General features: G+C 35.1%; 6 protein-coding genes across 6 annotated transcripts in view; 5 read left to right on the top strand and 1 right to left on the bottom strand.

The window, feature by feature from the left end:
- Positions 1 to 3,242, top strand: part of LOC102581198 (protein DEHYDRATION-INDUCED 19 homolog 4-like) — a 5,793-nt gene extending 2,551 nt beyond the window's left edge. The window contains exons 3-5 of the mRNA XM_006349766.2: positions 1,351 to 1,428; positions 1,590 to 1,864; positions 2,880 to 3,242. Of these exons, the coding sequence (XP_006349828.1) occupies positions 1,351 to 1,428; positions 1,590 to 1,864; positions 2,880 to 2,991 (465 nt within the window). The 3' untranslated portion in view covers positions 2,992 to 3,242. The remainder of the gene's footprint in view (positions 1 to 1,350; positions 1,429 to 1,589; positions 1,865 to 2,879) is intronic.
- A 405-nt stretch (positions 3,243 to 3,647) lies between these two features.
- On the top strand, positions 3,648 to 4,928 carry LOC102580863 (major allergen Pru ar 1-like). The gene is made up of 2 exons (XM_006349765.2): positions 3,648 to 3,879; positions 4,274 to 4,928. The coding sequence occupies exons 1-2, from the start codon at positions 3,696 to 3,698 to the stop codon at positions 4,567 to 4,569; spliced, it is 480 nt and encodes a 159-aa protein (XP_006349827.1). The 5' UTR covers positions 3,648 to 3,695; the 3' UTR covers positions 4,570 to 4,928.
- An 858-nt stretch (positions 4,929 to 5,786) lies between these two features.
- On the bottom strand, positions 5,787 to 9,007 carry LOC102580514 (uncharacterized). Its single transcript, XM_006349764.2, has 8 exons — positions 8,654 to 9,007; positions 8,054 to 8,184; positions 7,166 to 7,243; positions 6,998 to 7,042; positions 6,848 to 6,892; positions 6,705 to 6,756; positions 6,340 to 6,436; positions 5,787 to 6,217 (listed from the first exon to the last, which is right to left on the bottom strand). The coding sequence occupies exons 1-8, from the start codon at positions 9,003 to 9,005 to the stop codon at positions 6,052 to 6,054; spliced, it is 966 nt and encodes a 321-aa protein (XP_006349826.2). The 5' UTR covers positions 9,006 to 9,007; the 3' UTR covers positions 5,787 to 6,051.
- Positions 9,008 to 10,898: 1,891 nt separating this feature from the next.
- On the top strand, positions 10,899 to 13,037 carry LOC102596439 (probable pectinesterase/pectinesterase inhibitor 21). Its single transcript, XM_006349890.1, has 3 exons — positions 10,899 to 11,571; positions 11,983 to 12,267; positions 12,703 to 13,037. The coding sequence occupies exons 1-3, from the start codon at positions 10,899 to 10,901 to the stop codon at positions 13,035 to 13,037; spliced, it is 1,293 nt and encodes a 430-aa protein (XP_006349952.1).
- Positions 13,038 to 13,458: 421 nt separating this feature from the next.
- Positions 13,459 to 14,139, top strand: LOC102596111 (pectinesterase-like). The gene is made up of 2 exons (XM_006349889.1): positions 13,459 to 13,513; positions 13,726 to 14,139. Exons 1-2 carry the CDS (start codon positions 13,459 to 13,461, stop codon positions 14,118 to 14,120), a joined length of 450 nt encoding a protein of 149 aa, XP_006349951.1. The 3' UTR covers positions 14,121 to 14,139.
- A 773-nt stretch (positions 14,140 to 14,912) lies between these two features.
- On the top strand, positions 14,913 to 24,452 carry LOC102580190 (condensin-2 complex subunit H2). The gene is made up of 11 exons (XM_006349763.2): positions 14,913 to 15,277; positions 15,684 to 15,783; positions 21,571 to 21,677; positions 21,755 to 21,894; positions 21,968 to 22,430; positions 22,511 to 22,686; positions 22,764 to 22,937; positions 23,051 to 23,140; positions 23,275 to 23,376; positions 23,465 to 23,623; positions 23,790 to 24,452. The coding sequence occupies exons 1-11, from the start codon at positions 15,067 to 15,069 to the stop codon at positions 24,144 to 24,146; spliced, it is 2,079 nt and encodes a 692-aa protein (XP_006349825.1). The 5' UTR covers positions 14,913 to 15,066; the 3' UTR covers positions 24,147 to 24,452.
- The last annotated feature ends 1,595 nt before the right edge of the window (positions 24,453 to 26,047 follow it).

Here is a 26,047-nt window from a genome sequence, read left to right as displayed (position 1 = left end):
GGGGGGGGGGGTGATGTTAGGAAGATTCCCATGGCATTGATGATAATGCATATTGGTAATGGTAGATGTTGCCTTCAACTTTTTGAAATGATCCTTTTCAATTTAGTGTGTATATATAGTAGAGGCTTTGAACTTCACAATTCAAAGTTTCAGGATAGTAGTTCCTTATTTCCCTTACTCATGTAAAGGAAAAGAAGAAGACGATAGCTTCTTGTTCTGTTGCCTTGTATATTAATTGTGGAAAGTATTAAGCTGTATATGTTTTATTCGAGCATTAGGTGCATCAATGCTACATGCTTACATCATAGTAGGTTTTCCTCCTACTCTGGTTATTGCAATTAATATCTCAGTCAATGTTTAATTGTCCTAGAACTGTCTATAGTCTCAGTTCTTTTTTCTGGTTATTCAACGGTGGAGGTTGGTAACTCGACTAATCCAGCAACCTCCCACCTTTTCTCTTCCTCCTTTGAAACCATGTAATCTGCCTCGTAGTTTTCATTGGGAAAAGGAAATGTTTAGGCTCTCGAGTGCTTTGGCTCATTTTTGGAGTTCTCTGATTCATGGCCATAGTTAAGGATAGGAAAGGTTTGAAATGGAGGTCTTTAGCCTAGTGGAGAGGATCCTCCCACCTCCTACCCTAAGGTTGAGTATTCGAGTCACCAAGGGAGCAAAGTGGGAAAGGACCACTATTGAGTATTGACTCTTGAGCAGGGAGTTTGGGGGGTGGGCATACCATATTAAAAGAAAGAAAGTCAACTGTGACTTAATAGTCACTATCTCATTCCAAATAGACTTAAGAAGTACAACCTGAGTTGGTGCTTGGGCCAGCTTTGCTAGAAAACGTACACAGGAATATTAAGTTTTTTTCCTTCTTATCTTATGAGCTATAATAACACTTTGTGTTTGTGGTAACACTCTGGTGTTGGAACTCCACCGCTCAAAAGAAATAGAAGTATAAACAGGAAACTCTGGGGAGTAGGGAAGCAATCTGATAATGAAAAGCTAGCCATATCATTCAGGGTATTGAGAGCAATTATCTTAACTTTGCCCATGTCCCAACACGACTTATCCTTGATTCCTTCCATGGCAATTGTTTCCGACTTCTTAAGTGCAAATAGAAAAAGATCATCACAAGTATGATTATTATTTTGTCTCTCGATATATGTTTACAGATGTATTATTTATATGTAAATGCTTCAAGCTTGAGTTGCATATGTAGCTAGTGCCAAGGATGCTGTAAACATAACTCAAAGTGATCCTGTGGCACTTCTCCTATTAAATGTCAGTGAAAATATCTGGTTCATATGTCTGTGTTATCCGTTGACTTAGACAACACATATGTACATGCAGATATGCCCTGTTTGTGCTAAAAGGGTCGGAACGAATTTGGTTGGCCATATTACGCAGCAACATGGAAATATTCTGAAGGTATCCTTCTGGTGCTTTTTCTTTGTTTGCTTAACTGGGATTTGAATATGAAGCCTTTTCTGTGTTCAGAAGCTCTTGCTAGAACTATAAAGCATCTCTCTTCTGTCTGCTTTTAGTGCTAGACTCCATATAGTTATTATATTTAATTGACTGTGTAACAGGTTCAGCGCAAGAGACGATTTCGAAGGGGTGGACCTAATTCAACTCTTTCTATTATAAGAAAAGAGCTGAGAGAAGGAAGTCTACAATCCATTCTCAGGGGATCCTCCCACTTGGTTTCTTCCACCAGTGCAGATCCTGATCCCTTAATATCTTCATTCATTAGCAGCTCAGCTTCGGTTGATGAACCTTCTGAAGTTCAACCTCTGTCTTCGGTTGATGAAGCTTTAGCAGCATGCTCAACACAAGAAAGCGCTGTTGAGAACTTGTCTGACAGGTATGTCAGCATTTTATTACACTTCTATTATGTCTCCTTTTATCATTGCCTTTGATACTGGGAAGTGGGAAGTGGATGAGGAAGTAGGGGTAAAAGGGGGAATGGAGTCCCAGGTGATGTAGTGCTTCTAAGAGTACATGAACGACCCTAGTTCAGCTTCTTTCTTTTGTTTCTTTGTCCTTAAGTTATGGGTTCCTTTTCTCAATGTTTTCGTAATGTTTAATTGCCTGTTTCATTGCTTGGCTGAGTTGCACATAAGTTTTCATTCTCTGTGATATTTGGAACATATTTTTACTACTTAATGTGAAGTCAATTTTTAAGCTGCCATATTTTGATGTAATTTGGGACAAAAGTAGATACCTTTGTATGGTAATGATCCTTTTCCATTTTACCTGCTGTAGTTCTCATTTTCCAATAATCATAGATACTCCTGTTGGTGACTTGCCGATGTTTAGAGAAGATATTAATCTCAAGTTTCGTGTGTTCATCATTGTATAGTGTGCTAAATAGAATTTACACTGTTTAGATAAGGCATTGGTGATGAATGGCATGCTTAGCAGATTCATAGGTCAATAACTCGTCGGATTTGAAATTGAACTGTTTCAATTATGTGTCTTACCATTCATGTTTAATGGCATGTTCTAGACCAGAAGATTCAAAAGACATTTTGGTACATTAAACACATCTTTAGTTTCAAATCAACAACAACAACAACAAACCCAGTGTAGTCCCATAAGCGGGAGTGTACGCAGACCTTATTCCTACCTCGAGGAAGTAGAGAGGCTATTTTCGGAAGAACCCTCGATTCGATTAATGAACATCAGAGCAGTTAAAAGAAAAATACAAAAAGTAAAGAGGACATAAAAAATAATAGGGAAAACATAAGACAGGTTTATCCTTTAGGCAACTGGTTCTTATAAGTAATATATGGCTCTTTTGTGGACTTCAAACTTCCACTTTGTCCTTTTCCTATTCACATGTCTGACATTATTAATCTTCGTGTTGTACTGAGCAGAAATATTCAGCCAACTCCACTATCTGAAGAAGATCAAGTAGAGAAGGCAAGGAAATGTGAGTTTGTGCAAGGGCTTCTGCTATCGACTTTCCTTGAAGACGACGACTTCTAATTTAACAAAGAGGATTTGCAATGTAGTAACTATTATATTATGTAACCTGCAATGTTGTAGCTCTGTGAAAGAAAGAGATACTGCTGCCAAAATCTGTAGTAGTTATTAGGCCAATTGGAACTTATGGAGTCCTACTGTATGTAGTTCTATCTATATATGTATGTATATAATAATGAATACTCTTTTCTTTTCCCTGTTGGACAGTATGCAATATATTTCTAATTTAACTGCGTAAAGACGCAGTTGTGATTCACATTCAGTAGGGTAGGGAGGCCGTTTCTGATATAAGAAACTACGTGATTATTAAATACTACTTATAAGGAGGAGAAGAGACGAGGATAGTCCCTTGCTTCTCCAAAGTGTGACAACCTCGACCTTCAGACCTTCTTATCAAAGATCACGTTCTTATTTGATTGATATTGTGTCATGTCTCGTCTAATAACCTCCCAGTTCTTCTTTGGCTGTCTATATGCATCTTGAGTACAGTTTATAACCATATATAGTCAAACATCACATGAGTAAAGAAGAATTCAAATCTTCAACTACTAAATAATTTGATTGTCATGTTTAGAGGTAGTGTGAACATACAGTGAAATACATTTCAACATCTTAAACACTACAAATAAATCTCAGGTTCATGCATTTGCATTGCATCAACAACTTTTATTAGTAAACATCTAAACAAAAAAGAAAAGAAAAAAAGAATGGGTGTCATCACTTGTGAAACAAATACTATTTCCTCAATTCCACCAGCAAAATTGTTTAAAGCTTCTGTTCTTGATGCTGACATTCTAATCCCTAAAATCCTTCCACAAGCTATCAAGAATGTTGAAATCCTCCATGGTGATGGTGGTGTTGGTACTATCAAGTTGATCACCTTCGGCGACGGTAAAATAAATAAATATATATACATATATATAAGTTCGTATCGATTTTCATAAATGAATAGTTGGTGTAGTACGTAATAGTATTTTGCATTTTACTGACTTAAGATCTTGAATTCGCATGAAAAATGAGTTGGACTTAGTTTTTGTTATATTTTGACTAAAAAAATGTCAATTGTCGATCATTAAGAATACAAAAAGAAAGAATTTCATTCTCTAGACAAAATAGAGACACGTTAACCACCAGGATCGTGATGAGATGTATAAGATCCCTTCCCCCTCAACCAGAGACCTCATGCGTTACATGTACTCCAAAGCGAGTACCAGACATGTTACCTATGTCTCTAATTCTTTTCTTACCTATCTTGATAATAATAATTGTTGTGTTATTTTTTTAGGTAGCCAATTCAAGAATATGAAGCAAAGGGTTGATGGAGTTGACAAAGAGAACTACACATACAACTACACAATCATTGAAGGAGATGCTTTAATGGATGTTCTTGAATCAATTTCTTATAATATTAAAATTGAACCATATGAAAATGGAGGGTCAATTTGCAAGAACACTAGCACTTATCACACTAAGGGTGATGTTCAAATCAAAGAAGAGGACATTAAGGCTGGCAAAGAGAAGGCTGTTGGACTATTCAAGGCTATAGAGGCTTACCTCCTAGCAAATCCTGATGCTTATTAATTTATGTAGTCATAGGCGGGCGGATCTAGTGTGGGTTCAGTTGGTTCATATGCAAACTAATTTATCTTTACCTAAACTGCGTATTCAGAGATGAATCTAGTGCGGATTTCAGTGAGCTAATTTGAAAACTATTGATTTTGACCTGAATTGCGTTCTCAAAGTTAAGGTTCATTTAATTTGAACCTACTGAATTTAGATCTTGAATTCGTCTCTGGCTTGTTGACAAAAAAAAGCAAAAATTGTGTATTGTCATTGGTGTGTCTTTTAGTTTCTTGTATTGTGTGGTGGTCAATTTTTATCTTTTTGTTGTTATTTACTTGAAATTTGCCAAGGAATAAAACTCATCTGTATGTTGTCTATGAACAAGTATTGGCTGATTATTTTTTATTTTCTACTTCTTAATATCAAGAAGACTAATGAATTTCCAATGATAATAATCATAATATTCAGAAGATAAAGAATAGTTCGATAAAAAAATTAAGTTATAAATATTAATGATTGTAAAATTAATAATTATATTATTAGAGTAATTTCACTTATATTTGAGAGATTTATAGGGGAGCCACCTTTGTCTAAGGAGGTATCAAAAGCCATTCTTTTTGTCAAAAAATTATACTACTATATATATATATATGTCAAAAAGTCATTCTTTTAACTTTTTAATTTTTTAGTTTTTTTAATGAAATTTCTGACTTTGTCACTATTTTTACTCAACCTCTAAGGAAAATGTCCACATGTTTAGTTGAAAAAACATTATTGTTTGTGACACACATTCAAGATCCGTCACTAGAAGTCATGGTGGAATGATAAGTACTCCTCCATCTTTAATTAAACGCCTGAGTATATAGTCGTCTTTGATATGTAACACTTTAAGTTGCCCTTAAAATGAAACCTTCCAACGCAAATTCAAATTAATCAAGCCTTAAAACAGATACATATAAGACATATTCAAGAATCAAGATCATATATATATACTTTTATTTATTTTGCTATATCTTCGACACGTCTCCTCACGTGCAAGCCTAATTCTTGTTTCATGGCCAAGCATGTAGATTTTGTGTTTTTTCGAACACTTTTTAAGTCAACATTTTGCTTGTGTTGAGAGAATGATGAATGTTGATGTTAGTTCATATCATCAAAAGATTATAAGCCATCAATTTTCCAAGAATGACTATTCTTTTCATTTTGTGTTTTGGACAAAACCAAACAAGTGTACATTCAGAAAGGCATATGAAATTCCATCATATTCAACTTGATACTTTGATAGACATATTAGCATTATCGCACTTTTCGTGTCGAAAAACACTCACTTTTGATTGAGCAGAAGTTTGTCAATACAGATTACAAGTCAATGCAGTTTATTTGTGATGCAAATCACAAATATTTCTGATATATAACCTAATATGGAGTTAGTCAGCAAAGTTGCTTGATATCTAATGGAATAACTAAAAATCGTGCAATCTCATTCACTCAGCATCAGACTCAACCGCCATATCGTTCTTTTAACAACTCTGGAGGCTCCTCTTCCATGATTCCAGAACCACTTGTTGACAAGTACTCGCGTATTGTAGTTCTACGGTCACCAAGGAAGGTATGATCAAGAAAGTTGTCGTAGGCTAGATCACAGAGATTTTGAGCTGCCAGGACACTACAAAATCACAATGTTCAAGCAGGTATGAAAATCCAAATGATCACAGGGCTAAGAGATTTGAGGAAACAAGTTTCAGAAATGAATATGGTTTGCACTAATAAGTACTCGATGGAACTAACCAATGACGGAGATAGACACGACAAGGGAATATATCATCTCGCCATAACTTGTTAATATTGTACCGTCCATACCGCTGGAAGAAGATGTCTTTATCACCTAATGATAAAATAGAAGATATGAAACTGTAACATACACACAGAAGGTAACATATGATACATGAAGCAACATGAACTTAAGAAAGAAGCATACAAAGAAAAACAAAAGACTGAATCATCAGTTATTTCGTTTTCGGTTGAAGTTTTTCCCATTTTCTTATCGATAGTGTTAAAAAGATAGCTAGAAAATCAGGCTGTTATAGTGAAATGTTGTTATAATGAGGTTTTACTGTATTACTCGCTATCTTTCCAAGTGATAGGAAAATTACCTTTGCATCTATTTTTCAGATATTCCTCATCACTATAACGGGCACAAATAATCTGCATTAAGAGATAACACAAATATGGATCAGGAAGACAAATTATTGGTTCACCAGAGGTACAAAAGGCCGAGCAGTCTCAGGGTGCTTACAGCTGGATTGATGTAAAACAATTCATTTAGTGTTTCCGGGATTACCTAAACACAGAAAAGTTACTGATATTAGTTACATGAATTGAAGTTACATTTAATTTTATACAGATAGAGAAAGGCAAGAGAAGGAAGGATTATCAAAGGTCTTACAGCTAAAAACCGAAACTCGTGCTCTCTTTCAATAAATGCTGGAATCTGGCCTTTACAGAGAAGAAGTTAGAGATAAGAAGTAATCATATCAAGATCCCAACTTAAAATGGACAATTAGTTTTATTAGGTAAGTAACCAACTTAAAATGAATAATTCGTAAGATGTTACCTCCGATCTCTGAATCTCAAAGATAGTAACTATAAGAGTTTCCCCTTCACAGGGCTCCACGCTCAAGCTTGATATTTCCTAGAAATAGAGAAACATCCCACCCAATAGAAGTCAGTCCTAAACAAATATTTGAGAGTAATTCAAAAGGCAGAAATAGTTTATTCACAATGACGGTTTTCCTGATACCTCAAATGCACAATACTGAAAATCAAGTTAATCTAACTCTTTCATTTCAAAGAGGTTTATAAAGATTTTCAATAAAATGACAACCAGGAGCTGACACTTTTCATTTAAACAGAGAGTTGAGTTGACCATGCTTTCGTTTTTATTTTTGATAAATACGGAGATCGAACCAACTTGCACTTAATCTCGACAAATCCACATGGTACCTGCTACCTCTCTCCAAGACAAGTGTCGGTAACTCTATCCACCACGACATAGACAAGAAATCACTTAACTTTTCCTAATTTCACATGGTCTGCTAGACTTATACCATTCTCTCATTTCTACTTTTCTCTCCTTCCAAATTACTTGAAGAATTTATCCTCCTTCCCAATTCCAAAAAAGTGACTTAAAACGATTATAACAGAGACCGTTCTAATTCCAGTTTGTTTCACCTTTACAATGCCGGAAAGTTTCTACTGATAAGTAGTTATGTAAAGCCAACAAAAGTTAGTAGCTTTACAGAAATTGTGACTGAGCAATTTCGTTTAATCATAATATACTTTCATCCTTCTAATACCCAATTAATATATCAAGAGTCCAGCATGCAGAGCCATTTTTTTTTGCTTTGTTTCTTTTATTCTCTGCACCTTCTTAGCAAACCAAACAATATGAATGTAAAACAAAACAATATTAAAGATTGCATTTTTAGTGAATGTAAGACACCTTTGTTTCAGGTTTAGCTATTCCACGCTCGAAGAAAATAGGTGCCACATGAGCAAACACTCTCCGAAATCCACTCACTTTCGCCACTCTGAAGTTGATCAGATCCGGAAATGTACTCCGAGCACTCCTCTCTGCTCTACCAACAACAACACAACATCAAAATGCCATACACAGTGACAGATTATAACACAACTCACTTTGTCACAGCTTAATTCACACTTCCAAGTTAATTTGACTAAGCATGAACTACATTAATTGCCAAAGTAATTCTCACGTTACACTTCTCGAGAGTCAATTTGACTAATCTTCAGAGCTGAGCTACATTAGATCAATTCAACTTAAAAATACAAAAATTATACGAGAAGTACTATAAATTCCAATTTTCTCATATCAATACAGTGAAAACAAATACAATCTTAAAATTGGCCAAAAGTTCATGCAGTTTGAATCTCGATAAATGAAACATGACAAGTATTTTCGGACGGAAGGATTAAATATTAAGATATTTAAAAAGTACACAAAGTATAGAGTATAAAATTGCAATTCTGCAATATTCTCCAAAAATCAAAGTTCAGCATAAATGTATAATCTAATTTTAACCTGAGAGGAGAGAACCGAAGCCACAAACGGTGATAAGTCCATCGGATGATACAATTCGATCAAAATCAGATTCATTGGCAAGTTCCAACGGAAATTTCAGCTCATCGCCATCGACGGGGTAATCGGCGGTGGAGGCGGAAGGCATGGTGAATTTTCGCGGGAAAATGTAATATCTCCGGCGAGAAAAAGAGAAGCGGAGTGAACGAGGAGGATGAGTGGCGGAGGCGACATAAGTAGGTCCTAAGCGCGTGTAGACACGCGCGTACGGCAGCGATGGAAGACCTACACATACAGAAGGAGTAGAATGAGTGGTCATGTGTATCACGTGAATATTGTGAGAAAGATGACTCATTTTTTTTTATATATATCTTCAAAATGTGGTTAAATGCATAATAAAGTAGGTATTATTTCAACATCTTTTGGACCGTTCGGACATGATTTGAAATTACGTTAATTTGAAGTTGAAATTCCATTTTAACATGTTTTTTGATACTACCAAATGAATAAACTTTAGTTTATACATAAAGTATTAGAATGTTTTAAGGTGTCGTATTAATAAATGGAGAACTTACATAAATCACATTAGTTTATGAGTTAATTATTTAGATATACTCTAGTTTGCAATATTATATCTCTTTCTAGATTTTAGTGTGTCCAGATAATATTATATATCTCTCCGGATTTTGGTGTGTTCAGATACATCTAGATACATGTATCTAGAGATATATGAGGTCAAAATTAGGTGTAATTTGTTTTAGACACATTGTATCTAAATGGATTTGCATATAGCTGAGATACATAACAAATCTTGCTCGCCTCTTTTCCATATCGCTCAACACTCTCCTATGTATCTCTCATATGTATCTGATATCAAAGATACATATGAATCACACTAGATACATATAGATACTGTATTTGGTGTGTATATAGTGCGATTTGCATGTATCTGAGATACTTAACGAATCTCGCTTGCCCTCCTCCCCATCTCGCTCATCTCTCTCCCTATTTTATGTATCTAGTAGCAAAAATACATGTATCTTAGAATTATTATTTTTCTCAATAATATATAGTAGGAAACTCATATATTTTTTAAAATTCTATTCAGCATGATTCTTCTCTTCTTTTCATTCTTTTTTTATTTTGCAAAATTTGAATAATGAGTTTTTTTTTACAAAATATATACCTATATATGGTCAAGTTTTACATTTTAAAAAAATAAAATTAAAATCACAATTTGAAATCCTACTTATTCGCGAATTTGAGATTTGAAATTGAAATTAAAATTAAAATTAAAATTTTATGCAGATTTTATAACAAATGATTATTTTAAATTAAACCTTTAAATTGAGGTTCCAAATTTTATGACCAAACATTTGCTTAATATTTTTCAATCACGTTTAATTATTGTGAATTCATTCAACAATTATATATATAGATTGGGCCTACAAAAGATTGAGAAATGTAGAATAAATTACATTCAAGAGGAGAGGAAACTTTAAATAGAAGAATTAAAGTATAATGTTTTTGTAGAGTAACTCCAACTCCAAAACTTAAAACTAGTCGACAATTACTATAAATCACATTTATATGAATATGATTATTAGTCAGATTTAACTAAATATGATTTATAAGTCACACTAATTGAATACGACTCATCCAACAATGTGATTGATAAGTTGCACCACACATATGCAATTTATAAGCCACACATGATAAATATAGTTTATAAGTTACACGCAATAGAATGCGACATAAATAAATAAGTTTCAGCTTATAAATTGTGGTTGATATTTTCTTTAATCTAAAAAAATGATTTAAAGCAGTGTCATTTAATAACTAAAAACTATAGTCACTGGTTAGAAACAAACAACAAATAAATCCCAAAAAAAGAGGTTAAAAAGAAATAAATTAGTAGAGTAAAAAAAAAATTAATTGAAAAAATTGAAAAATTCCAACTATAAGTATTGGTAAACCTGAATTCAATCCTAACCAAATAAACAAACAAATTATTTTCCACAAATTACTTAACAGATTAACTGATAATTCTCTTATTTCTTATCTCTCCCTATTATAAATACATACCACATTTCTAAATTATGAGTTTAACTTCTGTATGCTGGCAGAGCCCAGGGGAACACAAAAATTTGTTAAAAATCCCCACATGCTCTGCTTTGAATTATTGAAGAAAAAAAAAACAACTATCTATTCTTTATTTTAAAAAATCTCAAAAAAATTAAAATTTAAAATGGCGGAGACCAGTAAAAAGAAAATAGTAATTGCTGGAATTGCTTCAATTCTTCTAGTTGCTTGTGTTGTTGGTGTTGCCGTTACGTTTACAAAAAAAAATGATGATTCAACCTCTAACGGGGGCGAAATTTCGAGTTCTAGCAAATCCGTACAAGCCATGTGTCAACCTACGCAATATAAAGAAGCATGCGAAAAATCACTTGGATCGGCTAAAAATACTAGCGATCCAAAAGAGTTGATTAAAACCGCATTTGATAATACTATGACTGAAATTTCAAATTCAATTAAAAATTCAGCTCCATTTAAGGAAGCTGCAAATGATCCAAGGACTAAGAATGCTTTAAAAGTTTGTGATGAAGTTCTTGACCGTTCGATCGAAGAGTTCAAGAGATCTTTTTCACAAATTGACAGTAATGACCTTAATAAATTGATTAAAGAGTATATCTATGATGTTAGGTCATGGCTTAGCTCTGCTGTTACATTTGAAGAGACTTGTATAGATGCATTCGCTAACACGACTGGTGATACTGGTGAGAAAATGAAGAGTATCTTGAAAACTGCTAGCGAGTTGTCAAGTGTTGCACTTGATATTGTTAGTAGCTTTGAGGAACAAATGGCTGGGTTGCAAGGCCTAGGTATCGCTAACAGACGATTGTTGGTCGCGGAAGCAGGTAATGTTAAGCTAGATTTTTAAAAAAATGAATGAGGGTGGAGGGTGCTTGTTAGGTAGAGTTGGGTGTGGGGTCGCTATAGTTGCATGGTTGAATACCCGATGGCCGATTCTACTTTTCTATACCCTTAAAAAAAGGTTTAAGTAAAAAAAAAGAGAAATGAACCATCTATGAGAGAGGTTGTCTTCTCTCAAGCTAGTGGTCTTCTAGTTCTAGTCGACTCTCTATGATTAGCTTCATTCTTTTTCCGGCTCCACTCACTCATCTACGCTCTGAGTCACACGACATATAATCGAAAGATCTTTTTATGTGATTCATGTCTTTCTATTTCTATGACCAAGATTGTTTTATCGACTAAGAATCATAGAAGATTGAAATTACGAAATTTAAATTCTGAATCTGTCTCTACAGGCAACCGAAGGCTCCTTCAAATTGCAACCCTCAAGCCCAATGTTGTGGTGGCTCAAGATGGTAGTGGACAACACAAATCAATCAATGAAGCTCTTAAAACAGTTCCCCCAAACAATGCTCAACCCTATGTCATCTTCATCAAGGCTGGTATTTACAATGAAAATGTTGAAGTTGCCAATACAATGACCAATGTTGTTTTCATTGGTGAAGGCTCAAACAAGACCAAAATTACTGGCAACAAAAATTATCTTGATGGTCTCCCAATCTTCCTTACTGCCACTGTTTGTAAGTATTGAATCATTTATGTCATTATATGTACATACATATAATAAACATCAAAACTTAGATCTCAAGCTAATTCAACTCAAAAGTTAGCTCATGACGTAACAATTGCTTTAGACCATATAGGCATAGGTAGAATTAGTAAAAATTGTACGTGTACGGATCAATTTTTGAAGAAAAAAAAAAGGTAGTGTTTGAAAATTCGTTGAAACAATGTCCTGGATTTCGAACTTAAACAAGTGAGAAATCCAAAATACTGACATTGATGGATGCAAAAAAATTGAATATTTCTCTACGACTTTTGATTTTTGTGTCTATTTTACAATTATAAACCCGAAAAATGGTTATTATTTTAGAGTTTTATGACAGTGACAAAGGGGTTCAATTGAACCTTTTAATATAAATTTCTGACTACGTCACTGTATACAATTTTTGTAGCAATCTCCGGACAGGGATTCATGGCTAAGGATATCGGATTCGAGAACTCAGCAGGACCTTTGAAAAAAGAAGCTGTCGCACTCCGTGTTTCAGCTGAAATGATAGTATTCCAGAACTGTCAAATTGATGGTTACCAATCAACACTTATGGCTCATGTTGGCAGACAATTCTATCGCGATTGTACCATCTCAGGAACCATAGATTTCATCTTTGGAGACGCGGTGGCTGTGTTCCAGAATTGTAAGATAATCGCGAGGAAACCTGAGGAGATGCAGACACAGGCTATCACAATCGCAGCTCAGGGAAGGATGCAACTATTCGGAACAGGTCAGTGATGTATCTAAGTTCAATGAATTAAATATCCTTCGTTGAAAAATTACAACTGTGTAAGTATGATAAAATAGTACAATTTTAAGAGTTGTTGCGATGTGTAAGGGAGAATATAGTTTTCACCCTTAAGAGGTGTTACCTGATACTTTGCCAAAACAAAATATGTTTATTTGTATAGATAATGTTGATCAAAATTAAAATATCATATATAAATCTAAATAATGAGACATTTCATTACATATATAAGCCTTTGATCATGTGATCAAGAGGTCAGGAGTTCTAGGAGTGAATGTATAGTGTAGGCTATCGATTTGATCTAATCAAGTAGCTTTAGCTCAGAATGTGTATATGTGTTTAAGAAATCTACTAAATATATATAAATATTAAATTTTGAACCTAGTAACGCAAACGTTCTATAAATTTAAAATGCCCCTTGAGCCCATAAAGTTCAAATCCTGTACTGGACAGATTCAAGCTATAGGTAAAAGTCTCATTGGAAAATACATCATAAATTGCATAAAATAGACACAATGTGGTTCATTTTTTCCTATACATTGTGAACATCGGGAGCTTAGTGCACTATGCTGTCATTTGTATTAGTTGTTGAATCCTTTTACTTAAGCAAAAATTTCTTTAGTTTACAAGTTGAATTATCTCGTTAGAAATTCTGACTCTGTCACTGCCTTTGAACAGGTGCAATAGTCATACAAAACTGCACGATCACAGCTGAGCCAGCTCTGGTCGCCATCAACCCACCACGCAACAAGGCGTTCCTCGGACGACCAGGGAAGATGTACTCAAGGACCATAGTGATGCAATCTCAAATTGATGGATTCATTGAACCTGAAGGATGGACTCCATTTGCTGGTACCTTTGGACTTGAGACTTTATATTTTGTTGAGTATCAAAATAGGGGTCCAGGTGCAAATACTGATAAAAGAGTAACTTGGAAGAATTACATTAAGAACCCTCCACAAGATGTTGTTGCTAAATTTGCCCCAGGAGTTGTACTTAAAGGTGGCGATAATACTGATGGATGGGTTAAGAAAACTGGTGTCCAATATGAACCAGAGATGATGAAGATGTAAAAAAGTTTGTATATCTTCAATAAATAATAAAAAAAAACAATTATCTTCATTTTTGTAGATCTTGTTGTTTTATCTTACACTTATAATTACTTCTTGGGCATGTGAAATGAAAAAATAATAATAGTATTTTTGGAGTATTTTTTTAAAGTGGTTTAATATTTGAATTAACTATTTTTTTTGGTTAGACATATAAGTTATATTAAAAAAACATATAAAATATACTTATATTCTATTTAGCGAAACTTCCAAAGTCTGCTTGTTTTGAAAAAAAAAAACTTTTAAAGATTAGAAGTGTGTATGTTTGGTATACAATTTCAAAGATATTTTTGTGTGTGCATATATATGGATAAATTCCAAAGTAAACACCAAAAGAGCATAGCGTAAGGGATAATAGCGCAAGGTGCAAATGGTGAAGATACTATAGGATGATTTGACACTCCTCACCAACTTTCTTTCTTTTGCCTTTATGCAAGACAATTATCGTGGTGCTGAAGAGGAAAGCGTGTATGTATTACTATCGACCATACAATAATGTCACTACAAAATTAGAGTATGTAAATGATTTTTTAGAACAAGTTTACAACAACAATAACAACATACTCAGAGTAATCTCACAAAAATGGAGTCCAAAGAGACTCAAATGTACAAAAACCTTACCACTACTTTGGGCCAATGACATGATCCAATAAACTTCAAATGGGCTTTCTTTTGGCCCATCTCATTTCTTCAACATAAGGCCCACATACATATATATACCTTGGAGCGGGAAAAACATCACTCCAAAAATTTGAAACGCAGCTAAACGACGTCGCACTGTAGTTTGCTATAAAGCCCTTTTCCCAAAAAATTAGGGCTTTCAATTTTGATTCAACAATTCACATTTTGTTGAATTTAGAGCTTTTTTTTGGGTTTGTGTAATGGATGGTGAGTTTTGTACTCATAGAAGATGAATAACAGTCGAGAAGAAGCGAATCGCTCCGGCGCAGACGAGGAAAATGCGAAGTTTCATACAGTTCAGCCACTTCGGGATTTGGAATCGAATTGGGGTGTTGATTTAGCTAAAAATCTTGAGGAGTATTTGCTCAAAATTTGCTCGGGTGAAATTACTAGTGAAAATTATGATGATGGGCATCACCTTTCTGTGAATTTTGCTGAAGGTAGGTAAAAATTTTAAGCTTTGTGTGTACATTCTCCTCCACTTTGTACATTAATCACATTTCTCTTACTTTTGTGTAGCAGAAATAAGATCTCATTTGGCTATAAATTTTGAAGTTGAAATTTGAAAATTTTAATTGTTAAAGTTGTGATGAACATGAATTCTACCTGGAAAATGTTTGAATTTTTGTGAGTGGTAGTGAATTTTCTCCCCAAAAATGGTCTTGGAGAATATTTTGGAGATAGAATTCTAGAATTTGATCAGAAAAATGTTTTTATTTTTTTTGTAAAATAATTTTCCCCATGCCAGGTAATTTTTGATGTTTCAGAAAGGAGGTTTTGGGTTTGTGTGGTTTGAAAAGGGTGTACTTGTAATTCTTTTGATGAGATGTTTTTTTGGATGTGTAGCTGCTTTGCTGCTTCAGGGGTCAGTTCAGGTTTACAGCAGGAAGGTGGAGTATCTGTATTCTCTTGTAGTGCATGCTTTGGAATTCATCACCAAGAAGAGGTTTTTTTTCAGCTTTTGCTGTTTATTTTTGTTTATTCCTTGAGATTTGTAAAGGCGTCTCTGGTTGGAGATAAAGTCTAATTATTTGCATAATTAGAGGCTAGGTTACAATTTATTCAACTTTCTCTTGTTCTGTAAATGGATGAAACAATGTTCAGTCTTAGTTACCTCTGCTTGTCTTCAACATGTATTATCACGTCGGTAGCTGTACATCTCAGGCCATTCACCTGTGATGTACAAGGGTTTGAATATATGTTTTTCCAGGAAATGACTTCTAAAGCTCCTTTCTTTTCTTGGAAAGCTGTTGTTCTTTTTTTTTTCTTTTGGTTTCTCTCTAAATTTGTTCAGTGCACTAGCCTGTGAAGATGGTTTTGATGTAATTTTGGTCCTCTAGAGAAATGATGCTGCTAATTTTAAGTAACTTCTGCAACTTAACATTAGATGAAAGCTTGTATGTAAAGGTTGTTAAATGTTGCACTTTGTTGATTGAGTTTTTATCCATTATCAAGCAGTTCTTTGTACAATCTGACCCTGCTTGTCTTTGTCTTCACCTAGTTAAATGGTGTGAATAGTATTCTGGTAATGACAGTTAGAGCTTTTGGATATTAATACTAATTGTTTCTAAGATAGCTACCATTTCCTACTCTGGTGTATGTTGGATTGGAATACCTACTGGGAGATAATCCTTTGGAAAATGTTGTATTGATAGATGTCAACAATTACATGTAGATGTTGACAATGTCCTAGAACCACACCACATACTTTTGGTCTAGTTGTGGGTTATTTCTCTTAGGTATTGATCAGAAGTTCATAATTTTTCTAGAGACCAGGTTAGAAAAGCCACCAAGTAAACAACAATAACATTAACTACATCCCAGTTCCAGTTTAGTTGGGTCAACTATACGAATCCTCCATAGCCATACCCATTTCATCCCACTATTCAATAATTTTTTGATCAGACAAATTATGGATTCTAGGCTCTGTATATTTCCTACATGATATTCAAATTTCTAGACAAACTGAGAAGGCTCATTACAAACACCAGCCATAATGTATGTAATAGCCTCGGTCATAAAAAAAATGTATGTAATACCTCTCTCATGGTTTGGGACTTTGAGGAGCATGGAAATTATGATATGATTTATGAGAATGAAACTTCACACACACCCAATCACCCACTCACTGCTGAAGACACCAACTCAGGATTATAATTTTTTTTGAAGCTTTTATTCTGCTTGTAAACTTTAGTTATCTAAGCATGGACCATGGAGAGCTAGGACCTTTACACAGTCAATGATTTCTGATTGACCAGGTTATTTTGTAGAGAGGTTGTTATTCTTTTTCTTTCTGAAAAGAAAGTGGATTGGTCTTGTCATTGCAGTGTTGTGGCTAAGGTCAGTAATGTCTACTTCAAGCAATAATGTTATCCCTTGGTCCATCAGAATGAATGAGAGTGTAGCGTATGGTGCTCTGCTTCACTCTTTCTTTCTTCATTTGACTTTGTACCAGAGTCAAGTGAGTCTAGTGTGTGCTGCACACACTTGCGCCTCGACAATTTCTGCCTTTGAAGGTGCTGTGTTTTCTTAAGGTGAAGGCAGGAAGATTATTGAAAAGAGTCTTGCTATAAGAATATTTTTAAACATATGTTGTTTAGAATGAAGGTTAAGCAAGTTACACTCTCTGAGTACTGATTATTTCCAATTTAGAAGTTTTTCTCATTTTATCCAGGAAAATGAATCTTCTCGTGAACATTATATAAGTCATGGGATTCTTATTTATAGCTACTTATAAAAATATTTTTATTTATGTTGCGTAACTTGATGTTAAAGAATTGTTCATCAGCTAAAAGACTCACATACTTTATTTAAATAGGGGACTGATTCTGTACTTTAAGAGGTCTAGGAGAACAAAATTCCATTTTTTATTTCACATTTTCTTCTGAATTCTCTAGGAATTTCAGCAATTTGACAAAGTTCAAGAAAATACTGTGTGAGTAAAAGTAACCATGGGTCATTTTGGGAAGTTAGAGTTTCTCAACCTTCCTGATTTGGAGAAGATTGCATTTTCCTTCTTGAGATCATGCTGATTGGTTCTCAACTTTCCTGATCTGGAGAAGATTGCATTTTCCTGGTTGAGACCATGACGATTGGTTCACAAGTATTACGTCAGCAAGAAAAATTCTGGTGGGGCATCCAAGGCAGCTATATGTCATGTAAAATATGGCAGCCTACTGCTTTTGTTTTGGGTTTCTATCATGGTGATTATTGACCCGAAAGTAAAATCTAAAGAGATACATCTCCATTTCTAAAAGTCTTTACATTTCCTTAAGTTCTTAACTTAAAAAATATGTTTGGCTAACTTTTTCGCATAAATACTTTTGGGACAAACAAGGAATATATTATTGTTTGACTTTTGGAAAAAGTAATTCACGTTAGTGTTAGAAATATTTAGTTTTAGAAACAAACAAGGATTTGGGTGGAGTGGTAAGTACTCCTTCATCCTTAACCAGAGGTCTCGGATTCGAGTCCCCTTGGGTATGGAGTCGTCTTTGTTAGGGAGCGCTTTACACCCCCCCCCCTCCCCCAATGTGGGACTTCCCGGCGCAAATTCGGATTTAGTCGAACTCCAATGTGGATATCAGACACCGAATGGAAAACCAAAAAAAAAAGATTTAGTTTTAGGCACACTGCCAAACACATGAATGTATGTACATAAATGTTGTTGAGCTTACATCATAGCTTTTGCTAAAAACCGTATGGAAATGCTTGGTGTTCCCGATGTTGCTTTTCCCACTCGGTTTTAAAGCTCATAAGTGTCTACAATAACATACTTGGTGGAATTCCACGAGTGGGATTTGGGGAGGGTTGAGTGTACGCAAACATTACCACTATCTCGTGGTGATAGTGAGATTGTTTCTAAAATACCCTCGACTCAAGTGTAGTAAATCAAAGTACAAAGAGTAAGAAAACACGGGGAAAAATATCGGAACTAACAAGGTAAGTAGTGCAAATCCTACTAGAAAGGAACTAGAACAACAAAATAGTGCGACATTTGAAACACAATAAACAATAGACTGTGATAGAAATCAAAAGCATAAAGCGCATAAGTGTCTATTTAGCTAAAGGACAAATTATAGACAAAATGGTTAAATTTTCCACTTGAGTTTCCTTGTTAATATTGACAGTGCAATCTTGTAAATCATCCTTTATAAGTTATTCCAATAGCGTATGACCAACATTCCATTTTAAAAGTCCAATTGATCTGATATATTATACCATGTTTGGCATGGAAATGCCTCATGTTAGAGATGGGAAAAGACATCAAATGCACCCTAAAGATGTCTTGGCAAGTCAAATACACACTTCAACTAATCAAGCGACCTAATTCACTCCTAACCTTGTTCAATATTGTAAATAAATGAATCTTGGGACTTACTCAACCCTAAAAGCTAGCTCATAGGGCGAGGGTTGTCCAAGTTCATATAAGGAGACCATTTGCTCATCCCTTTTCTGACGTGAAACTCTTTAACACTTCCTAACGCGCTTAGACCTTATTAATTGGAGCGTGGACAATAAAACATGGCGGCCCAACATTGGTGAACAGAGAGTCTGGCTTTGATACCTTGTAAAGAAATATGAGGCTTAACTCAACTGCAAAAGTTAGCTCATAGGGTGAGGATTGTTCAAGTCCACATAAGGAAACCATTTGCTCATCCTTTCTCCAATGTGGGACTTCTTAATATATGTGATACTATTACCACCTTAGAAGGTGACATGATGGAGAAAGTGCATTCACCTCCCTTAAAATGCGTGAGAAGAAAAAAAAAGAATTGTAAGATGACAAAATTGCACATGTGACACTCTTTTATTGGTCATTATATAACTAAGTATTCTTAATCTTCTTCTTAATATAGTAATTTCTAACACATTAATTATATTAGATTCTCTTTCTTATTTATTCTTTTTATTTGTGAGGCCCACTTTCTTTAAAGTTTTTCCTTTTCCTCCCTTTTGGATTCTTCTTCCGCCGTTCATCGGCCCTGACATTTCTTCACTCAATCCCTCACGAAAGCATCTCCAACCCTCCCTTTGAAACTTCAAAAGAGGAACTTTAAGGAAGAAATGGAAAAGATGAAGACTTCCATCAGAAAGTTCATGATTTCTCTCCATAAAGTTCATGATTTTTCTGCTCAAGCTCATCGGAGAACCCACCGGGAAAATTCATTAAGGTACACCACGACTCCTACTGAAAACCTCGAGATTTCCGTGCTTAAAATCCATGATGTTTTTGTCTAAACTTATCGAAAATCCATCGGAGAAGACGATTACTCTCTCTGTCTGCTCTATTCTCGCCGTAGCACCTCCTACGGCCACTAAAATGCCATTCAGTAGCAAGCCACCAATATCAATTTTGATTATACAAAGAATACCAATGAAATGCTTGATTTTCATATGTAATTTTCAAGATTTTTGAAGAATTTTAGCAGTCTTACAGATCTGAAAATTTCTATGTACTTCACACGCAACAATGGCATTACCCCTGCCTATTGACGCTCCACCGCCAACAACCTCTATACTCCATAGCCGTCTTACTGTTCTTTGTTATTCTCTTCAGATTTCCTTTTTCCTTCAATCTATCAATGATGGAGACGAAAGAAGAAGGGATTTGAAAGAGGGAAATATGCTATGGTGGAGGAGGAAGAAGAAAAGTGTTTTGAATAAAAAGGAAATATTAAGGGAAAAAGGTAATGAAAAATTGAAAATGATATTATACACACGCAAAATCTAAGATTGTCTTAGGAGGGTGTTAATAATATCAGATCGAACAAGGTTAGGGGTGTATTAGGTCACCTGTTTAGTTGAAGTGTGTATTCAACATATCTGGTCAACTTTAAGGTGCATTTGATGTCTTCTCCTGTTAGAGATTAAGGCCTTCTTGGACATACATATAAAGTTGAGGTTTGAAGAAATATTTGTGCAAGTCAAAATACCTCTTGATTTCTTCTTCTAAAATCTAAAAAACTTGAAGTTGTTGACACTTTATCCTTTTAGGTCTATTGTATTATAGAAAGCGGTTAATTGCCACTCGAGCTTCTTACTAATCCTGAAAGGCAGTGCCCTCTTGTGAAATTCTGTTTTGTAAATTTTCAGTAGTTTTTTTTTAACTATGTACAATTTGAAAGCCCACCAGAGTCTCGAGGCCAAGCTACCATGAAGAAGATGATCAACATCTTCACCTGTCTCCTTGCATAAGTAACACCAACTGATACAAACAACCTTCCTTTTCCTAAGATTATCCGTCGTCAAAATTACCCCTCTAGCAACTAACAACTATATGTTGCTTTACCAACTATATTTATTGTCTGGTACTAGCTTCTGTTTTTTTTTTCCGATGACCTGTCTGGTACTAGCTTCTTAAAAACAAAGCCTATGGGCATTTTGATGCTTACTCTAAGGCGTCACCTAAGCAAGACAAACTTGCCACCATGGGTTTCACCTAGCTTTGGGGCTTAGGCACGCATCAAGGGAGCCTTTAACATCACTGTTTCAACCAATTCTACCAATATAAAACATAAGTTGTTCTTCACTTGAGCTTTCTACTGATGATCTTCTATTTGCTCGTTCTGATGAAGGGCAGTGAGTAATTCATATTAAGGGGCTGTTGAAACATTTTTTCATTGCTATGAATTTTGTAGTACACCAAATATACTAATTCAGTTCTTGGTATTGTAAGTATCATAACCCAAAAATGTGATATATTGAGATTTTCCATTTCCTGTTAAATCAGTGAACCAGATCTACCAGCAAGTGGATCAGCCCAAGCAGATGAAAACGGTTTGCCGGCTGCCAACCATGAAGAGGATGATCCATTCTGGGTTTCAGAGGAAATCCCAGGTAGCATCATTACTTGTCTGTTATTTTAGCAAGTGTCCGGACTTCAAACAGCATGATTTATATTGTTCTTTTTGCAGTGGAAGCAAAGAATATGTTGGATGATACGGTATGCAGGGATTCATTCACCCAGTTTGTGAAGGCCCCTGCAAATCTGGTTGTGCTCGAGGGTGACTGCCTGGATGTTACTGGAGATGCTGGAGAACTGGAGTCTTACTTGGTATGTTAGTGTCTGTTTATGTGCAGTTACAGTATGTTTCTGTTATTTTGATTTGTTCTATTATTACTTGCAGCTAGCCACATGTGATCTTTATCGAGATTTTATTCTATTGGACGCATGTGATTCAGTAACAGTGGATGGCTTTCTGGATAGTGAGAATATAGCTGGAAAGGGGCTGAACAATAGTTCAAAGGGCAGTTCCCTAAAATCCAAATACCACAAAAGCTTTTCCTCTCCCACAGGACTTTCTGGGGGAGCTGGCAATAAATCTTCAGCGCGAAAGAACCAGGATGCTAATTTGTATCAGTCTCCGAGGGGTCATGAGTTTGATCCAGCTAATTTAAACAATGATCCACATGAGCTTGATCCAGGCAATTTAAACAATGATCCATTCTCATCTGATATACCTGATAACATTGATGATGCACATGGATATTCAGAACCTAGAGATTTAGATGACTCAGATGATGAAGACCCATGGAAACCCTTGAACCCTCATGAACCAGGCAATTTGAAAGTAAAATCGTACAAAAAAGGTTTCTTAAGCTTCCTTCTCTTTGTTTCCTTCTGTATCCAAGCACTTTATTCTCTAACGAGGTTTCATACTTTCAAGCAGTTAAATCTAATAGAAGGCAGGGTGTGGTATCCAGAAAACTTGCATCTTTGGCCACAGAATTTCCGCTTGCAAGATTACATGGTACCATTAATACCGACCTCAACGAGATGTGGGAGAGGAGATGTTGTGCCATGAATAAGCAAGTCGACTCACAATCTCCACCACCATTTGAGAAGGTTAAAATTATTGATAGTTTATTTGTACCTAACTTTTTATGCCTGAATATTTCATTGTATGAAGTTTCTGTTTGCAGCTCCGGGAATCACTTCTTCATGGGATGAACAACGACTACGATGATTTCTATACCCCAAATGAAAAGAATGAAGATAATGACTATGATAGTGCTGATCACAATTTTGGGCCTCCTGATTTTGACATGCCAGAAAATGCAGACATGAACAACAATGCTACTCCACATGGTGAAAAGGTTAGTAATCTAGATAAGGATGTTTCTCAATACAGTAAAGATCATGTTTCTCTGAAGCTAGCTCAATGTGGCACTATCGAGTTAAAGTTGCTAACTATATTTTATTTTTGCAGCATGATAATTGTGGTCCACTTTTTGATAGTGAAGCTCATGAAGATCTGAATGGTCAAGAAAACCTTGAAGATCTTTGTCGCTCCCACTTGGTAAGAATAAAATTCATTTTCCCCTAAATGGCATGAGAAGGGGTTCACTAACATGAACTCTAGACATGCTTATCCGTTACTTAAATTTTGTTGAATCTTCTGTGATTGTCTTGGTGACCTTCTTTCTATTGTAGGATTCTCTTCTTGCTAACCTTGCTGAAACTGAGAAGCAGACTGAATTGGCTGCTCGGGTTTCAACGTGGAAACAGAGAATTGACCAGAACTTGGAGGAACAAGTGTGTTGCATTTTCTAAGATCTCCTTTATTTGTCCTATTTTTCTCTGTCCAGTTCAGATATTTTATCCCTCTAGTGTTTATCCCCAGGAATCGCATCCGCCCTTTGACATTCATGAATATGGGGAAAGGGTTTTGAACAAGTTATCCCTGGAAGAAAATGATAAAAGCACCATGTCCTTTTCTGATGTTGTCAAGGGTTCGGAGAAGCATGACATTGCTCGAACATTTTCTGCGCTTCTGCAATTGGTAAAACCCTCTTTCAACATGAATTTTAGCGACATTAGAGTTATCTACCTTTGAAGATAGAAGTAATATATTCCTTTTTTTGCTTTTGAAATTTTATCCTATGCCTGAGGCCATCAATAAGAAATGTTCACCTTTTTTCTTTCGCTTTGCTAAAAAAATTTTGTAGGTAAACAATGGAGACGTTGCTTTGGAAAGAGGTGGGGTATGCGAGTCCACTTGTTACACAGCTGCAAATCCCTTCTCTGTTCAACTCCTTAGGCATGGCAACGGTAGGGAGGAAATGCAGTTTCAATCATCAAAAAAGAGAGTGAAATCTCCAATGCACAATCAGAACATTAGAAAGGAAAAGAACAAAGGTAAAGCCGTTCATGCTGCTGTTGATTCATCGCCTTTAGGGCCCAATTCAGATAGCAGAGTTCCCCTGAAGCTGGGAAAGGTTAATGGAACAAGATGCACACCTGAAAGCAAGAAAAGAAGGAAGTCCAGAATAGCGTTAGCATCGGATGTGCCAACTGCATTGTAGTAAGACAGGAGATTCACCCCACCATTGTAATTCTCATCGCAAACCAATAACCCGTTGGGTGCAGAAATTTGTAGCATCTGTTTCTTGCTTAACTTATTAGGCCTTAGTTTTATACTTAGCAAGGAAGATGTAACAGTATGTGACATATACTCTTCATTTGTCTCTTTGTAGACAAACATGTTGATTAGAGTTACTTGGTGTATGTGCTGGTTGGATATAGCAGGTAACCTATGGATTCTGTCGACATGCATGCAAACTGGTCCGAACACCATGTTGTTATCAAATGCTAGTAATCTTTTAAGTGCATATTTGTTTGTTGGAGCTACTACATCAAACCAGTAAAATGTTATTGTCTTGCTATTATATTCAAGACATTGACATGGGATGGTGATATTGATGAATGGTAAAGTCGAATACACACTCAAACTAATCGGGCGATTCGACTTGGTACACTTGTCAAATTGTTATTATGAAACCCAAATGGGGAGATTATGATGGGAATAAAAGTGGGACACCTCACAAATAAGGTTACGGTGGAGTGACAAGTACTCCTTCTGTCCTTCATCCTTAATCAAGAGGTCTTGAAGTACGGAATTGTCTTTGTTAGAGAACGCTTTATCTCTCGATGTGGGGCTTTCTGATGCGAATTTGTATTTAATTGTACTTCAATGTGGATATCAGAACCGAGTGGGAAACTAAAAGGACAAAAAGTGGGACACCTCTTTATCTCTTGATGTTTCTTATCTCAAAAAAAACACTTTTTATTGTGTCCACAAGTTCTCAATGGGTACGCAAATAGCTTGGAAAATTCTACCAAACCTTCCCTACCTATGTCACCTCAATTCATAGAGTTGAATTTGATTTTTCTGAGTAAGGATTAGTATTTATCATCTTATTATAAACAACTTTTTTTTCCACCTATTGTTCGATATCTTCATTGCAGCTTTAACAAATTTGTATAAGCGTCTCATAAGACCTTATTTAAGAAAAAAAAAACACCTCATTACAATTTTTTTAGGGAAAAATCTTATCTATCCTACCCCCACCTTATTGATTCACAAAAGAATTACGTTACTTATTTTTCACAGAAGAATTATCTTGTCTTCCAATAATATCGATTCCAGTCCCTCCCTTTATATTATAGTGTTGGGATAAGATATAATTGACACATGTGCCAATTATTTTCTTTCCAGTCAAGCATCTAGGTATACGTGTCAAATTTATGCTCACAATTTTTGATTTTTTTTTGTTTTTATTTGGTGTTCGATATCCATATTGGAGTCCGACTATTTCAAATTTGCACTGTGTAGGACTCCATTCGGCAGAAAATGCTCCCTATCAAGGATTTTTTCATACCCAAAGCTTGAACCCGAGACCTCTGATTAAAGAATGAGCAACCTTATCCACGGTACAATCTATTCTTATTCAATATTTCTAGCAACATATTTAACTTCTTTTTTATAACTGTATTGCTCGAGTTATTTGAAATGCTGTTTTTTTTTTCTCAAAAAGTACATTCCATCAAAATGAAAAAAAAACTTTTCTTTCATTCTCAGAACTTATTTCTAAATGAAACTAGAGACATTCTACAAATGTGCATAATACGCACTAGAGAGATGCGATTTATGAACAAATTTAATTTTTTCAAAAGATATACCGACCAACTTAGAATATTACACAATATAACATAATATATAATATTATATGAAATTATAACAGGGAAAACACTATATATAGTATGTCAATCTTGTATAATAGTATATAAAAATTCAATTTAGATTTTTTTTATGACAAGAGAACCCACAATTACTATTCTTTGGATGCGCACATGGTAAATTTCACCCCATTGCAAAAAATTACGTTGTATATTTAAGGTATTTTTAATATTAGAGGTTGGTTTA

Source organism: Solanum tuberosum, unplaced genomic scaffold (genome assembly GCF_000226075.1).
Source record: "Solanum tuberosum cultivar DM 1-3 516 R44 unplaced genomic scaffold, SolTub_3.0 scf00114, whole genome shotgun sequence".
NCBI lineage: Eukaryota > Viridiplantae > Streptophyta > Magnoliopsida > Solanales > Solanaceae > Solanum > Solanum tuberosum.
Note: the sequence above shows the minus strand (reverse complement) of the source record. Positions and strands in the feature narration are given on the sequence as shown.